The 17,500-nt window shown below is 40.9% G+C and overlaps 1 protein-coding gene across 3 annotated transcripts in view; it reads left to right on the top strand.

The window, feature by feature from the left end:
- ccdc88c (coiled-coil domain containing 88C) overlaps positions 1-17,500 on the top strand; it is a 113,582-nt gene that overhangs the window by 77,680 nt on the left and 18,402 nt on the right. For all 3 annotated transcript variants that reach the window (XR_013932170.1, XM_080414858.1, XM_080414857.1), the window contains exons 23-27: positions 34-177; positions 777-963; positions 4,269-4,414; positions 6,353-6,442; positions 12,014-12,246. Coding sequence is in view for 2 of the 3 variants with exons in the window: in XM_080414858.1 (XP_080270984.1) it covers positions 34-177; positions 777-963; positions 4,269-4,414; positions 6,353-6,442; positions 12,014-12,246 (800 nt within the window). In the remaining variant the exon portion in view is untranslated. The remainder of the gene's footprint in view (positions 1-33; positions 178-776; positions 964-4,268; positions 4,415-6,352; positions 6,443-12,013; positions 12,247-17,500) is intronic.

Below are 17,500 nucleotides of genomic sequence, written 5' to 3'. Positions count from 1 at the left end.
TATCTCTCTGTCTCTACCTGTCTGTCTCTCTAGGTACTGCACTCTGTTGCAGCAGAAAGAGAAGTGGGAGGAGCAAGAGGGGCGTGGTCAGAAGGAGAGGGAGGAGCTAAACCTGGAGGTTCAGAAGAACCGCCTTCTGCAACAAGAAAACCTGCAACTGAAGACAGAGATGGACAGGTACACACACACACACACACACACACACACACACACACACACACACACACACAGATTGGTGGCAGAGCGCAACGCTGTCTGCACGCCAGCATATTTTCTAGTGACAAAACCTTTTCTACTGACATTAAAACAATTCTAGTTACATTAAATTACCTTAAACGTTTTTTAGTGACATAAAACATTTTATAGTGACATAAAACATTGTATAGTGACATTAACTCTCTGGCTGCCAAGAACGAGTTATCACGAGTTTTAAAAAAATAAAATAAAATAAAAACGTTAAAAATAATTTAACAAAAATGTTCAGAACCCAAGATATCGTGATCCGAAGATTTGATCATAATGGAGATAAATATTCTGTGACTAGTTGAAAAAGGTAAGAAAATCAAAAAATCGCTGGCAGTAGGCAAACGCGGCCAGAAATAAGTCTGCCAGTGAGAGTTAAACGTTTTCTAGTGACATAAAACATTTTCTAGTGACATAAAATGTTTTCTAGTGACATACAATGTTTTCTAGTGACATAAAACATTTTCTAGTGACATAAAACGATAATAACCACATGGTTATTACATCACATACATTTTGACTCCTCCCCCTAGGTTGACTGACAGCAGATCCCAGCTATCCGAACAGTGGGAGGGGCTCCAACAGAGAACCAATGAACTGAAAGAATCGTTAAGCTCCGCCCAGCAGGAAGCAAGTCGTTGGATGGCGCAATATGATTCGCTAGTGGAGCAACACCAATCACTGGATCTGACCATGACTAAACTAGACAACCACTGTGAGGTCTGTCCGTCTGTCCGTCTGTCCGTCCGTCAGTCCAGTCTGTGTGTGTCTACTCTCATACGTCCGTCCGTCCGTCCGTCCGTCCGTCCGTCCGTCCGTCCGTCCGTCCGTCCGTCCGTCCGTCCAGTCTGTGTGTGTCTACTCTCATACGTCCGTCCGTCCAGTCTGTGTGTGTCTACTCTCATACGTCCGTCCGTCCAGTCTGTGTGTGTCTACTCTCGTACGTCCGTCCGTCCGTCCGTCCAGTCTGTGTGTGTCTACTCTCGTACGTCTACTCTCGTACGTCTACTCTCGTACGTCTACTCTCGTACGTCTACTCTCATACGTCTACTCTCATACATTACATTACATTACATTACATTACATTACATTACATTACAGTCATTTAGCAGACGCTTTTATCCAAAGCGACTTACAATAAGTGCATTCAACATAGGTAGGGAACGAAAACTACTAATCACCAGAAGTCTTAAGTGCATTTTCTGCAAAAACAAGCAACCAAGAGTATACCTAGCGCTAAGGTAAAAGTGCAATATATCAGCTACCTATTTCCTTAAACAGATGAGACAAAATAGCAAAGTCAAATGAGCAGGAGCTAAAACAAATAATTGTATCGACTAAACAAGATCCAATAAAACAATACAACAATAAAACAAGCGTTCGTACAACTAGTTAACAACAAGTAGGCCAGGCAAAGAGGAAGGGTAGTGTTTCCTGAAGAGGTGGGTTTTCAGCCTGCGGCGAAAGATGGGCAGTGACTCTGCTGTCCTGACATCAGTGGGAAGTTCATTCCACCACTGTGGGGCCAGAACAGAAAAAAGTCGTGACCGTGTGGATCGGCCAGAAGGACACTTGAGTGACGAGGCAATCAGTCGCCCCGAGGTGGCAGACCGAAGTGGTCGGGCAGGGGTGTAGGCATCGACCATAGCATACCTCTACTCTCAAACGTCTACTCTCATACGTCTACTCTCATACGTCTTACTCTCATACGTCTTATTCTCATACGTCTTCTCTCATACGTCTGCTCTCATACGTTTGCTCTCATACGTCTTACTCTCATACGTCTTACTCTCATACGTCTACTCTCATACGTCTACTCTCATACGTCTACTCTCATACGTCTTATTCTCATACGTCTTCTCTCATACGTCTGCTCTCATACGTCTGCTCTCATACGTTTGCTCTCATACGTCTTACTCTCATACGTCTTACTCTCATACGTCTACTCTCATACGTCTACTCTCATACGTCTTACTCTCATACGTCTTATTCTCATACGTCTTCTCTCATACGTCTGCTCTCATACGTCTGCTCTCATACGTTTGCTCTCATACGTCTTACTCTCATACGTCTTACTCTCATACGTCTACTCTCATACGTCTACTCTCATACGTCTACTCTCATACGTCTGCTCTCATACGTCTGCTCTCATACGTCTTACTCTCATACGTCTTACTCTCATACGTCTTACTCTCATACGTCTTACTCTCATACGTCTGCTCTCATACGTCTACTCTCATACGTCTATTCTCATACGTCTGCTCTCATACGTCTTACTCTCATACGTCTTACTCTCATACGTCTACTCTCATACGTCTACTCTCATACGTCTGCTCTCATACGTCTGCTCTCATACGTCTTACTCTCATACGTCTTACTCTCATACGTCTGCTCTCATACGTCTACTCTCATACGTCTATTCTCATACGTCTGCTCTCATACGTCTTACTCTCATACGTCTTACTCTCATACGTCTACTCTCATACGTCTGCTCTCATACGTCTGCTCTCATACGTCTTACTCTCATACGTCTTACTCTCATACGTCTACTCTCATACGTCTACTCTCATACGTCTGCTCTCATACGTCTGCTCTCATACGTCTGCTCTCATACGTCTTACTCTCATACGTCTTACTCTCATACGTCTTACTCTCATACGTCTTACTCTCATACGTCTACTCTCATACGTCTACTCTCATACGTCTGCTCTCATACGTCTTACTCTCATACGTCTTACTCTCATACGTCTGCTCTCATACGTCTACTCTCATACGTCTATTCTCATACGTCTGCTCTCATACGTCTTACTCTCATACGTCTTACTCTCATACGTCTACTCTCATACGTCTTACTCTCATACGTCTTACTCTCATACGTCTACTCTCATACGTCTGCTCTCATACGTCTGCTCTCATACGTCTGCTCTCATACGTCTTACTCTCATACGTCTTACTCTCATACGTCTTACTCTCATACGTCTGCTCTCATACGTCTTACTCTCATACGTCTTACTCTCATACGTCTACTCTCATACGTCTTACTCTCATACGTCTGCTCTCATACGTCTGCTCTCATACGTCTTACTCTCATACGTCTTACTCTCATACGTCTTACTCTCATACGTCTGCTCTCATACGTCTTACTCTCATACGTCTTACTCTCATACGTCTTACTCTCATACGTCTTACTCTCATACGTCTTACTCTCATACGTCTGCTCTCATACGTCTGCTCTCATACGTCTTACTCTCATACGTCTGCTCTCATACGTCTTACTCTCATACGTCTACTCTCATACGTCTTACTCTCATACGTCTTACTCTCATACGTCTTACTCTCATACGTCTGCTCTCATACGTCTGCTCTCATACGTCTGCTCTCATACGTCTTACTCTCATACGTCTTACTCTCATACGTCTGCTCTCATACGTCTTACTCTCATACGTCTGCTCTCATACGTCTACTCTCATACGTCTGCTCTCATACGTCTACTCTCATACGTCTATTCTAGGAAACCTGTCTGAGACAAATAGTCTTTGGATGTGAGACTGGTTTGATATACATAACATGTATATACATATACATAACATAGACATATACATATACTTAACATGTATATACATATACATATACATAACATGTATGATGTGCGACTGGTTTGATATACATAACATGTATATACATATACATAACATATACATATACATATACATATACATATACATATACATAACATATACATATACATATACATAACATGTATGATGTGTGACTGGTTTGATATACATAACATGTATATACATATACGTAACATGTATATACATGTACATATACACAACATGTCGAAGGAGCACTGTGCCAGTGAAATGGTTAATGAGGATGACTTAAAGTGTGTGTGTGTGTGTGTGTGTGTGTGTGTGTGTGTGTGTGTGTGTGTGTGTGTGTGTGTGTGTGTGTGTGTGTGTGTGTGTGTGTGTGTGTGTGTGTGTGTGTGTGTGTGTGTGTGTGTGTGTGTGTGTGTGTAGTTGTTGAGCAGGTTGAAGGGGAACTTGGAGGAGGAGAATCATCATCTACTGAGTCAGATCAGTTTGTTGAGTCAGCAGAACCACAGCCTGTTGGAGAGGAGCATGGAGAGTAAAGAGTTAAACCACCAGGAACAGAAAATATACATGTAAATATAATATATACATGTACATATAATATACATGTACATATATGTAAATATAAAACCTCACTTTGTCTAGAGAGGAGCATGGAGAGTAAAGAGTTAAACCACATGTAAATATATGTAAATATGTAAATATAATATATACATGTAAATATATGTAAATATGTAAATATAATATATACATGTAAATATAATATATACATGTAAATATATGTAAATATGTAAATATAATATATACATGTAAATATAATATATACATGTAAATATATGTAAATATGTAAATATAATATATACATGTAAATATAATATATACATGTAAATATAATATATACATGTAAATATATGTAAATATGTAAATATAAAACCTCACTCTGCTAGAGAGGAGCATGGAGAGTAAAGAGTTAAATTAACGGGAACAGAAAATATACATATAAATATTATATATATATATATAAATAAAAAAAAATATATATATATATATATATATATATATATATATATATATATATATAAACTGCCCACAAAAAGTTGGGAAACTTAACTTTGGTCGATTATACCAATTGGTATTGTGTTTTATATCATCTTTATTGTTGATTAGTCACCTTTACAACGAGGTACAGCTTGTAAGGATCAAAGGCCTTCATGGAATGAGTAACTATACAGTAGTAAGTGAGTAACACAGCTAAACGCCTCAAAAACATGTTTGCCAAAATCCCCCAATATGCTTCTGTTGGTAATCGCTCGTTTTGAGCGACCTGTCAGTCACACACCTGCTGAGAGGTGTCAGTCACAGGTGAGTGACAGGTGTCAGTCACAGGTGAGTGACTGACACCTGAACATGGGTTCTGACACTTTGTTGAGTTAGTGTTGATGCTCCAAGCAGCAACACTGCCCCCTCATGGAGAGATGCCGCGTTTGTCCCTTCAGGATAGGACCCATGATGCAACAGGACAAGTTAAGCTGGTGTTTAGTTTAGTTTAGTTTATTTGCACATAAAAAAAATGACATTTGATAAAAACAAAACAAAAATGGAAAAACAAAACATTTATATGAAAAGAAAATATCATAATCAAAACATGATGTGCCGGAGAGGCCAAAAAAACCCAGCTGGGCTTGTCGAGTGGCCTTCCTAAAAGCTACAGTGTTCTGTTATGCAGAGTGGCAGCATCATTATTTGATGTCAGCCCTGGTACCATTTGCAGGCAGGTGTGTGTCAGTCACAGGTGTGTGTCAGTCACAGGTGTGTGTCAGTCACAGGTGTGTGTCAGTCACAGGTGTGTGTCAGTCACAGGTGTGTGTCAGTCACAGGTGTGTGTCAGTCACAGGTGTGTGACTGGGACCTGAACATGGGTCCTGCAACTTTCACATCTGTCATTGGTATTGTTGTGTAAATCTTGCCTGTAAATCTCTAGAAGAAAACCTATGGTTCCTCAGTGAAGCGAGGGTGAGGAACTGGTCTTCTTGGGTTGTTGTCTTCCTTTGACTTTACCAGTCTGACAGAACTTGGTCCTAAGTTAGTAAATGGTACCAGGGCTGACACCAAATAATGATGCTGTCACTCTGCATAACAGAACACCAGCTTAACTTGTCCTGTTGCATCATGGGTCACACACCTGTGACTGACACACACCTCTCAGCAGGTGTGTGCTGGTAGGTCGTCTAAAACAAGAGCGATTACCAACAGAAGCATATTGGGGGACTTTGGCAATTTCTTTGGTATTATTGAAGGGGAGAAATAATCGACATTCGAAATTAAGTTTCCGAACTTTTGTGGGCAGTTTATATGTAATTATATAACACGTGTTTATATGTAAATTGATAACACGTGTGTGCGTGCTTGCATGTTTCCAGTGTGTTGTGTATTTTCTATGTATGTAGTAATGATGTGTATTTTCTTTGTGTGTAGTAATGATGTGTATTTTCTTTGTGTGTGTATTACAGAGATAAGCTGAACGCTCTGAGGCGTCAGAAGGAGAAACTGGAGGAGAAGATCATGGATCAGTACAAGTTCTACGACCCTGCCCCCAAAAAGTAATTAACATACTCTGACCCCGCCCCAAAAAACCTACCCACCCTAACATACTCTGACCCCGCCCCCAAAAAGTAATTAACATATTCTGACTCTCTGACACAGCACCTATTTAGTAATTAAAATAATATATTTGATCATATTCTACGACCCCATGCCTAAAAAGTAACTGTTTGATCTTATTCTGATGTTTATGACACTAACATCAAAGTTTTGAAGCTCCTTTTATGAAAACAATTTATGAAAAAATTAAATTAAGTAATTATAAAAAAAGAAACAGCCCCTCACGCATTAAGAAGGATAATATCAGTCACCAGAAGTGTTTTAATGAGTCTAATAGTTATTAGAAGGATAATATCAGTGTTTTAATGAGTAACATTCATTAGAAGGATAATATCAGTGTTTTAATGAGTAACATTCATTAGAAGGATAATATCTGTGTTTTAATGAGTAACATTCATTAGAAGGATAATATCAGTGTTTTAATGAGTAACGTTCATTAGAAGGATAATATCTGTGTTTTAATGAGTAACATTCATTAGAAGGATAATATCTGTGTTTTAATGAGTAACATTCATTAGAAGGATAATATCTGTGTTTTAATGAGTAACATTCATTAGAAGGATAATATCTGTGTTTTAATGAGTAACATTCATTAGAAGGATAATATCTGTGTTTTAATTAGTAACATTCATTAGAAGGATAATATCTGTGTTTTAATGAGTAACATTCATTAGAAGGATAATATCAGTCACAGGAAGCAGAGCACATTGTGTGTGTTTTCACAATTCAATGTGTTCATATAGGAAGGGGGCGTGTCTGATAAAATGAATATCAAATATCTAAATACTGAATCAAGCAACTTAAAAAGTGTCTGGGTGAAATATAAAAGCCTGAGTAGATGTTAAAATGACTCCAGAAGGAGGTGAAATATAAAAGCCTCAGTAGATGTTAAAATGACTCCAGAAGGAGGTGAAATATAAAAGCCTGAGTAGATGTTAAAATGACTCCAGAAGGAGGTGAAATATAAAAGCCTGAGTAGATGTTAAAATGACTCCAGAAGGAGGTGAAATATAAAAGCCTGAGTAGATGTTAAAATGACTCCAGATGGAGGTGAAATATAAAAGCCTGAGTAGATGTTAAAATGACTCCAGAAGGAGGTGAAATATAAAAGCCTGAGTAGATGTTAAAATGACTCCAGAAGGAGGTGAAAGCCTGAGTAGATGTTAAAATGACTCCAGAAGGAGGTGAAATATAAAAGCCTGAGTAGATGTTAAAATGACTCCAGAAGGAGGTGAAATATAAAAGCCTGAGTAGATGTTAAAATGACTCCAGAAGGAGGTGAAATATAAAAGCCAGAGTAGATGTTAAAATGACTCCAGAAGGAGGTGAAATATAAAAGCCTGAGTAGATGTTAAAATGACTCCAGAAGGAGGTGAAATATAAAAGCCTGAGTAGATGTTAAAATGACTCCAGAAGGAGGTGAAATATAAAAGCCTGAGTAGATGTTAAAATGACTCCAGATGGAGGTGAAATATAAAAGCCTGAGTAGATGTTAAAATGACTCCAGAAGGAGGTGAAATATAAAAGCCTGAGTAGATGTTAAAATGACTCCAGAAGGAGGTGAAATATAAAAGCCTGAGTAGATGTTAAAATGACTCCAGAAGGAGGTGAAATATAAAAGCCTGAGTAGATGTTAAAATGACTCCAGAAGGAGGTGAAATATAAAAGCCTGAGTAGATGTTAAAATGACTCCAGAAGGAGGTGAAATATAAAAGCCTGAGTAGATGTTAAAATGACTCCAGATGGAGGTGAAATATAAAAGCCTGAGTAGATGTTAAAATGACTCCAGAAGGAGGTGAAATATAAAAGCCTGAGTAGATGTTAAAATGACTCCAGAAGTAGGTGAAATATAAAAGCCTGAGTAGATGTTAAAATGACTCCAGAAGGAGGTGAAAGCCTGAGTAGATGTTAAAATGACTCCAGAAGGAGGTGAAATATAAAAGCCTGAGTAGATGTTAAAATGACTCCAGAAGGAGGTGAAATATAAAAGCCTCAGTAGATGTTAAAATGACTCCAGAAGTAGGTGAAATATAAAAGCCTGAGTAGATGTTAAAATGACTCCAGAAGGAGGTGAAATATAAAAGCCTGAGTAGATTTTAAAATGACTCCAGAAGGAGGTGAAATATAAAAGCCTGAGTAGATGTTAAAATGACTCCAGAAGGAGGTGAAATATAAAAGCCTGAGTAGATGTTAAAATGACTCCAGAAGGAGGTGAAATATAAAAGCCTGAGTAGATGTTAAAATGACTCCAGAAGGAGGTGAAATATAAAAGCCTGAGTAGATGTTAAAATGACTCCAGAAGGAGGTGAAATATAAAAGCCTGAGTAGATGTTAAAATGACTCCAGAAGGAGGTGAAATATAAAAGCCTGAGTAGATGTTAAAATGACTCCAGAAGGAGGTGAAATATAAAAGCCTGAGTAGATGTTAAAATGACTCCAGAAGGAGGTGAAATATAAAAGCCTGAGTAGATGTTAAAATGACTCCAGATGGAGGTGAAATATAAAAGCCTGAGTAGATGTTAAAATGACTCCAGAAGGAGGTGAAATATAAAAGCCTGAGTAGATGTTAAAATGACTCCAGAAGTAGGTGAAATATAAAAGCCTGAGTAGATGTTAAAATGACTCCAGAAGGAGGTGAAAGCCTGAGTAGATGTTAAAATGACTCCAGAAGGAGGTGAAATATAAAAGCCTGAGTAGATGTTAAAATGACTCCAGAAGGAGGTGAAATATAAAAGCCTCAGTAGATGTTAAAATGACTCCAGAAGTAGGTGAAATATAAAAGCCTGAGTAGATGTTAAAATGACTCCAGAAGGAGGTGAAATATAAAAGCCTGAGTAGATGTTAAAATGACTCCAGAAGGAGGTGAAATATAAAAGCCTGAGTAGATGTTAAAATGACTCCAGAAGGAGGTGAAATATAAAAGCCTGAGTAGATGTTAAAATGACTCCAGAAGGAGGTGAAATATAAAAGCCTGAGTAGATGTTAAAATGACTCCAGAAGGAGGTGAAATATAAAAGCCTGAGTAGATGTTAAAATGACTCCAGAAGGAGGTGAAATATAAAAGCCTCAGTAGATGTTAAAATTACTCCAGAAGGAGGTGAAATATAAAAGCCTGAGTAGATGTTAAAATGACTCCAGAAGGAGGTGAAATATAAAAGCCTGAGTAGATGTTAAAATGACTCCAGAAGGAGGTGAAATATAAAAGCCTGAGTAGATGTTAAAATGACTCCAGAAGGAGGTGAAATATAAAAGCCTGAGTAGATGTTAAAATGACTCCAGAAGGAGGTGAAATATAAAAGCCTGAGTAGATGTTAAAATGACTCCAGAAGGAGGTGAAATATAAAAGCCTGAGTAGATGTTAAAATGACTCCAGAAGGAGGTGAAATATAAAAGCCTGAGTAGATGTTAAAATGACTCCAGAAGGAGGTGAAATATAAAAGCCTGAGTAGATGTTAAAATGACTCCAGAAGGAGGTGAAATATAAAAGCCTGAGTAGATGTTAAAATGACTCCAGAAGGAGGTGAAATATAAAAGCCTGAGTAGATGTTAAAATGACTCCAGAAGGAGGTGAAATATAAAAGCCTGAGTAGATGTTAAAATGACTCCAGAAGGAGGTGAAATATAAAAGCCAGAGTAGATGTTAAAATGACTCCAGAAGGAGGTGAAATATAAAAGCCAGAGTAGATGTTAAAATGACTCCAGAAGGAGGCGCTCGGATGGAGCAGTGGTAAAGGTTGTGGGTTTGAATCCACCATGGTGCATCCGGCTTTGTTGGGCGTCTATGCGAATACAATTTGCCCGTGTTGGGTGTGAGGGAAGCCGGGGGGGGAGGAGGAGGTGATATTGGTTATTGCATGTACTCCTACGGGCTGAGGGGAGGTGCCATTATATTATAATTACAGGAGGAGCCAGTGGTTGGGGCTAAAGCTTTATTATTATTAACATGAATATTCATATTGTAGGAGGAGTCAGTGGGTGAAGATGTATTATTATTAACATGAATATTCATATTGTAGGAGGAGTCAGTGGGTGGTAGGGGTGTCACGATACGCCTAATCCACGATACGATTCGACTTTAGATTTTAAGGTCACGATTCGATTCGATTTTCGATCATTATATATTTTTAAAACGTCCTTTTTTTTCAGCTTTGAGGGCTATATGATTAATAATTTAGGCTATTGTCTTGATTTGTAAAGAAAACACATGTTCTTAAACTTCTTAAAGTATGTTCACATTGTTTGAACAGGTAAGAGCTTTAACAAACAAGAAATGTGAATAATAAGCTAAGCCAGGGTCTTCACCAGGGGATCCGGTACCCCTAGGGGGTCCTCAGAGTTACTACAGGGGGTCCGCCAAATCTTTGTGTGATATGATTTTTTTTTTACCTTAACCCCATCCCTTTTCTGAGGTGAACTTTAGCCCAAAATAGCTCACAACGCCTTGCGCTGCGAGGCGTTGTGAGCTTGTAGATCTGCTATTTTTGGCAAAGAGGTATAGGTGTAGAGGGGAAAAAGAGCAGACCAAGTAAACAAAAAAAGTTTCATCTGAAACACAATTTTATACAATATAGAGGGGGTCCCTGCTTCATCTCTCTCTCAACTAGGGGGTCCTTGGGCTGAACACGTTGAAGACCCCTGAGCTAAGCCATACGCGTGTGGAGCATAATGGACAAACGGTAGCCTTTTTGTCCACAACGCGTCGGGTGCCCTCATAATTCACTGGGAAGCCAAAATATTGCCAGACTTTTGACTTAAAGGAAGCGGGAGGGTTTTCCAATTCTTCCGTTTGTGTATTATCATCATTACCATCGCTGGCTTCAGCAGTGGCTGATGAAATGTAAAGTACAGATGCAACGCTACAGCTGTCTCTCTCTCTGTCTCCTCCAAACTCCTCTGTGGTGTGTGTGTGGGTTTGTCCTGTCGTCGTCTTTTTCCTCCCCCGTCGTAAGCACGCATGCACGATGCACGGAAAAACAATAACAGCGGCTCGAGCATGGCTTCTCCCGGACGTGCAATCGGATGTGCGCATGCGCGGGAGTATTTATTTTAAATTAACTCTTGAATCGCGATACGGCTTTTGATTTCGATACACTGTATCGAACATAATTTTCGGTACATTTTCGGTACGTATCGAGTATCGTGACACCCTTAGTGGGTGGGGGCTAAAGATGTATTATTATTATTATTAACATGAATATTCATATTGTAGGAGGAGTCAGTGGGCGGGGGCTAAAGATGTATCCTTATTAACATGAATATTCATATTGTAGGAGAAGTCAGTGGGCGGGGGCTAAAGATGTATCGTTATTAACATGAATATTCATATTGTAGGAAGAGTCAGTGGGCGGGGGCTAAATATGTATCATAACATGAATATTCAGATTGTAGGAGGAGTCAGTGGGTGGGGGCTAAAGCTTTATCATTATTGACATGAATATTCATATTGTAGGAGGAGTCAGTGGGCGGGGGCTAAAGCTTTATTATTATTAACATGAATATTCATATTGTAGGAGGAGTCAGTGGGTTGGAGCTAAAGCTTTGGCTAAACTGATGAAGCCTCGTAAGGAGAGCACCAGCAGAGAGCGGGGGGGCAGTGAGAGGCCCCTCCCCTCCCCCCCGCCCCTCCTCCCCCCTGCCGACGCCCCACCACCCCTACCCCCCCGCACAGGAAGTGACACGCCTGACAACGGACACGCCCACGGCAACCACACCCAGTCACCGGGACTCACCCCCGTTAGCCGAGGTAACACACACACACACACACACGCACACGCACACACACGCACACGCACACTCACACTCACACTCACACTCACACTCACTCTCTGTTTCTCTGTCGTTCTCCCCTCTCTCTCCCCCTGTCTCTCGCTCTCCCCCTGTGTGTGTCTCTGTTCACGTTTGCACACGCGTTCCACACACACACACACACACACGCACACACACACACACACACACACATTCTGTGGCTATGACTGCCTGGCAACGTTTGCGGGCCCTGGGTAGACAACCCGCCCAGGCGGAGAGTATTGCATCATTGTAGTTATCGTGAATCAAAACATGGTGCTGCCCGTGTGTGTGTGTGTGTGTGTGTGTGTGTGTGTGTGTGTGTGTGTGTGTGTGTGTGTGTGTGTGTGTGTGTGTGTGTGTGTGTGTGTGTGTGTGTGTGTGTGTGTGTGTGTGTGAACATGTCAAACGTTCTGCCAAGAAAAACAAAAGGTTTGTCTAAACACTGTGTTCTGATGATGCAACTCCTTCTGGCTCACAGACCAACAGGAATGTTTTATTATCAGGACTGAAAAAACACTCACGCATTAGAAAGACAAGATGAGTCACCAGAGCCAAGGACTGTGTTTTAAATGAATCTAACATGGTTAAAGTGGAGTTTATTTATGGTGCATTTATATAGCGCTTTTATCCAAAGTGCTTTACATAGATTGTGCATTACATTAACACATTCACACACACATTCATACACACATTCATACACCGATGGCGGAGGAAACCATGCAAGGCACCAACCTGCTCATCGGGAGCAATTAGGGGTTCAGTGTCTTGCTCAAGGACACTTCCACACTAACACTTGGGGAGCGCCCCAGCCCGGGATCGAACTGGGAACCTTGAGGTTTCCAGTTCACTCTACCCCTGAGCCACTGCCGTCGAGTTTGTATAGGAAGGGGGCGTGTCGGATAAAATGAATAGAAAATATCTAATTATTGAATCTAGCAACTTAAAAACTGTCTGGGGTGAAACACAAAAGTCTGAGTTGAAGTTAAAATAATAATAATAATAATAAACTTTATTTGTATAGCACATTTCGTGACATGAAATCCAGCTCAAGGTGCTTTACAGAGCAAGAATACAACTAAAAGCAAGAGTGAAGAAATAGGTCTTGAGCTGTGCTTTAAAGCTATCCACAGAGCCTGCCTGTCGTAGGTGTAATGGTGCTTTAAAGCTATCCACAGAGGTCTGTCTTAAGTGTAATGGTGCTTTAAAGCTATCCACAGAGGCCTGTCTTAAGTGTAATGGTGCTTTAAAGCTATCCACAGAGGTCTGTCTTAAGTGTAATGGTGCTTTAAAGCTATCCACAGAGGTCTGTCTTAGGTGTAATGGTGCTTTAAAGCTATCCACAGAGGTCTGTGTTAGGTGTAATGGTGCTTTAAAGCTATCCACAGAGGTATGTCTTAGGTGTAATGGTGCTTTAAAGCTATCCACAGAGGTCTGTCTTAGGTGTAATGGTGCTTTAAAGCTATCCACAGAGGTCTGTCTTAGGTGTAATGGTGCTTTAAAGCTATCCACAGAGGTCTGTCTTAAGTGTAACGGTGCTTTAAAGCTATCCACAGAGGCTGCCTGTCTTAGGTGTAATGGTGCTTTAAATCTATCCACAGAGGCTGTCTTAGGTGTAATGGTGCTTTAAAGCTATCCACAGAGGCTGTCTTAGGTGTAATGGTGCTTTAAAGCTATCCACAGAGGTCTAGCTTAAATGTAATGGTGCTTTAAAGCTATCCACAGAGGCTGTCTTAGGTGTAATGGTGCTTTAAAGCTATCCACAGAGGCTGCCTGTCTTAGGTGTAATGGTGCTTTAAAGCTATCCACAGAGGCTGTCTGTCTTAGGTGTAATGGTGCTTTAAAGCTATCCACAGAGGCTGTCTGTCTTAGGTGTAATGGTGCTTTAAAGCTATCCACAGAGGCTGCCTGTCTTAGGTGTAATGGTGCTTTAAAGCTATCCACAGAGGTCTGTCTTAGGTGTAATGGTGCTTTAAAGCTATCCACAGAGGTCTGTCTTAGGTGTAATGGTGCTTTAAAGCTATCCACAGAGGCTGTCTTAGTTGTAATGGTGCTTTAAAGCTATCCACAGAGGTCTGTGTTAGGTGTAATAGTGCTTTAAAGCTATCCACAGAGGCTGTCTGTCTTAGGTGTAATGGTGCTTTAAAGCTATCCACAGAGGCTGTCTTAGGTGTAATGGTGCTTTAAAGCTATACACAGGCCTGTCTTAGGTGTAATGGTGCTTTAAAGCTATCCACAGAGGCTGTCTTAGGTGTAATGGTGCTTTAAAGCTATCCACAGAGGCTGTCTTAGGTGTAATGGTGCTTTAAAGCTATCCACAGAGGCTGTCTTAGGTGTAATGGTGCTTTAAAGCTATCCACAGAGGCTGTCTTAGGTGTAATGGTGCTTTAAAGCTATCCACAGAGGTTTGTCTTAGGTGTAATGGTGCTTTAAAGCTATCCACAGAGGTCTGTCTTAGGTGTAATGGTGCTTTAAAGCTATACACAGGCCTGTCTTAGGTGTAATGGTGCTTTAAAGCTATCCACAGAGGCTGTCTTAGGTGTAATGGTGCTTTAAAGCTATCCACAGAGGCTGTCTTAGGTGTAATGGTGCTTTAAAGCTATCCACAGAGGTTTGTCTTAGGTGTAATGGTGCTTTAAAGCTATCCACAGAGGCTGTCTTAGGTGTAATGGTGCTTTAAAGCTATCCACAGAGGCTGTCTTAGGTGTAATGGTGCTTTAAAGCTATCCACAGAGGTCTGTCTTAGGTGTAATGGTGCTTTAAAGCTATCCACAGAGGTCTGTCTTAGGTGTAATGGTGCTTTAAAGCTATCCACAGAGGTCTGTCTTAGGTGTAATGGTGCTTTAAAGCTATCCACAGAGGCTGTCTTAGTTGTAATGGTGCTTTAAAGCTATCCACAGAGGTCTGTGTTAGGTGTAATAGTGCTTTAAAGCTATCCACAGAGGCTGTCTGTCTTAGGTGTAATGGTGCTTTAAAGCTATCCACAGAGGCTGTCTTAGGTGTAATGGTGCTTTAAAGCTATACACAGGCCTGTCTTAGGTGTAATGGTGCTTTAAAGCTATCCACAGAGGCTGTCTTAGGTGTAATGGTGCTTTAAAGCTATCCACAGAGGCTGTCTTAGGTGTAATGGTGCTTTAAAGCTATCCACAGAGGCTGTCTTAGGTGTAATGGTGCTTTAAAGCTATCCACAGAGGCTGTCTTAGGTGTAATGGTGCTTTAAAGCTATCCACAGAGGTTTGTCTTAGGTGTAATGGTGCTTTAAAGCTATCCACAGAGGTCTGTCTTAGGTGTAATGGTGCTTTAAAGCTATACACAGGCCTGTCTTAGGTGTAATGGTGCTTTAAAGCTATCCACAGAGGCTGTCTTAGGTGTAATGGTGCTTTAAAGCTATCCACAGAGGCTGTCTTAGGTGTAATGGTGCTTTAAAGCTATCCACAGAGGTTTGTCTTAGGTGTAATGGTGCTTTAAAGCTATCCACAGAGGCTGTCTTAGGTGTAATGGTGCTTTAAAGCTATCCACAGAGGCTGTCTTAGGTGTAATGGTGCTTTAAAGCTATCCACAGAGGTCTGTCTTAGGTGTAATGGTGCTTTAAAGCTATCCACAGAGGTTTGTCTTAGGTGTAACGGTGCTTTAAAGCTATCCACAGAGGCTGTCTTAGGTGTAATGGTGCTTTAAAGCTATCCACAGAGGCCTGTCTTAGGTGTAACGGTGCTTTAAAGCTATCCACAGAGGCTGTCTTAGGTGTAATGGTGCTTTAAAGCTATCCACAGAGGTCTGTCTTAGGTGTAATGGTGCTTTAAAGCTATCCACAGAGGCTGTCTTAGGTGTAATGGTGCTTTAAAGCTATCCACAGAGGCCTGTCTTAGGTGTAACGGTGCTTTAAAGCTATCCACAGAGGCTGTCTTAGGTGTAATGGTGCTTTAAAGCTATCCACAGAGGCTGTCTTAGGTGTAATGGTGCTTTAAAGCTATCCACAGAGGCTGTCTTAGGTGTAATGGTGCTTTAAAGCTATCCACAGAGGTTTGTCTTAGGTGTAATGGTGCTTTAAAGCTATCCACAGAGGTCTGTCTTAGGTGTAATGGTGCTTTAAAGCTATCCACAGAGGCTGTCTTAGGTGTAATGGTGCTTTAAAGCTATCCACAGAGGTCTGTCTTAGGTGTAACGGTGCTTTAAAGCTATCCACAGAGGTCTGTTTTAGGTGTAATGGTGCTTTAAAGCTATCCACAGAGGCCTGTCTTAGGTGTAACTGTGCTTTAAAGCTATCCACAGAGGCTGTCTTAGGTGTAATGGTGCTTTAAAGCTATCCACAGAGGTCTGTCTTAGGTGTAATGGTGCTTTAAAGCTATCCACAGAGGCTGTCTTAGGTGTAATGGTGCTTTAAAGCTATCCACAGAGGCCTGTCTTAGGTGTAACGGTGCTTTAAAGCTATCCACAGAGGCTGTCTTAGGTGTAATGGTGCTTTAAAGCTATCCACAGAGGCTGTCTTAGGTGTAATGGTGCTTTAAAGCTATCCACAGAGGTTTGTCTTAGGTGTAATGGTGCTTTAAAGCTATCCACAGAGGTCTGTCTTAGGTGTAATGGTGCTTTAAAGCTATCCACAGAGGTCTGTCTTAGGTGTAACGGTGCTTTAAAGCTATCCACAGAGGTCTGTCTTAGGTGTAACGGTGCTTTAAAGCTATCCACAGAGGTCTGTCTTAGGTGTAATGGTGCTTTAAAGCTATCCACAGAGGTCTGTCTTAGGTGTAACGGTGCTTTAAAGCTATCCACAGAGGTCTGTCTTAGGTGTAATGGTGCTTTAAAGCTATCCACAGAGGCTGTCTTAGGTGTAATGGTGCTTTAAAGCTATCCACAGAGGCTGTCTTAGGTGTAATGGTGCTTTAAAGCTATCCACAGAGGTCTGTCTTAGGTGTAACGGTGCTTTAAAGCTATCCACAGAGGTCTGTCTTAGGTGTAATGGTGCTTTAAAGCTATCCACAGAGGCCTGTCTTAGGTGTAACTGTGCTTTAAAGCTATCCACAGAGGCTGTCTTAGGTGTAATGGTGCTTTAAAGCTATCCACAGAGGTCTGTCTTAGGTGTAATGGTGCTTTAAAGCTATCCACAGAGGCTGTCTTAGGTGTAATGGTGCTTTAAAGCTATCCACAGAGGCCTGTCTTAGGTGTAACGGTGCTTTAAAGCTATCCACAGAGGCTGTCTTAGGTGTAATGGTGCTTTA

This window comes from Gymnoscopelus braueri (assembly GCF_963280865.1).
Source record: "Gymnoscopelus braueri genome assembly, chromosome: 19".
NCBI classification, from domain to species: domain Eukaryota; kingdom Metazoa; phylum Chordata; class Actinopteri; order Myctophiformes; family Myctophidae; genus Gymnoscopelus; species Gymnoscopelus braueri.
Note: the sequence above shows the minus strand (reverse complement) of the source record. Positions and strands in the feature narration are given on the sequence as shown.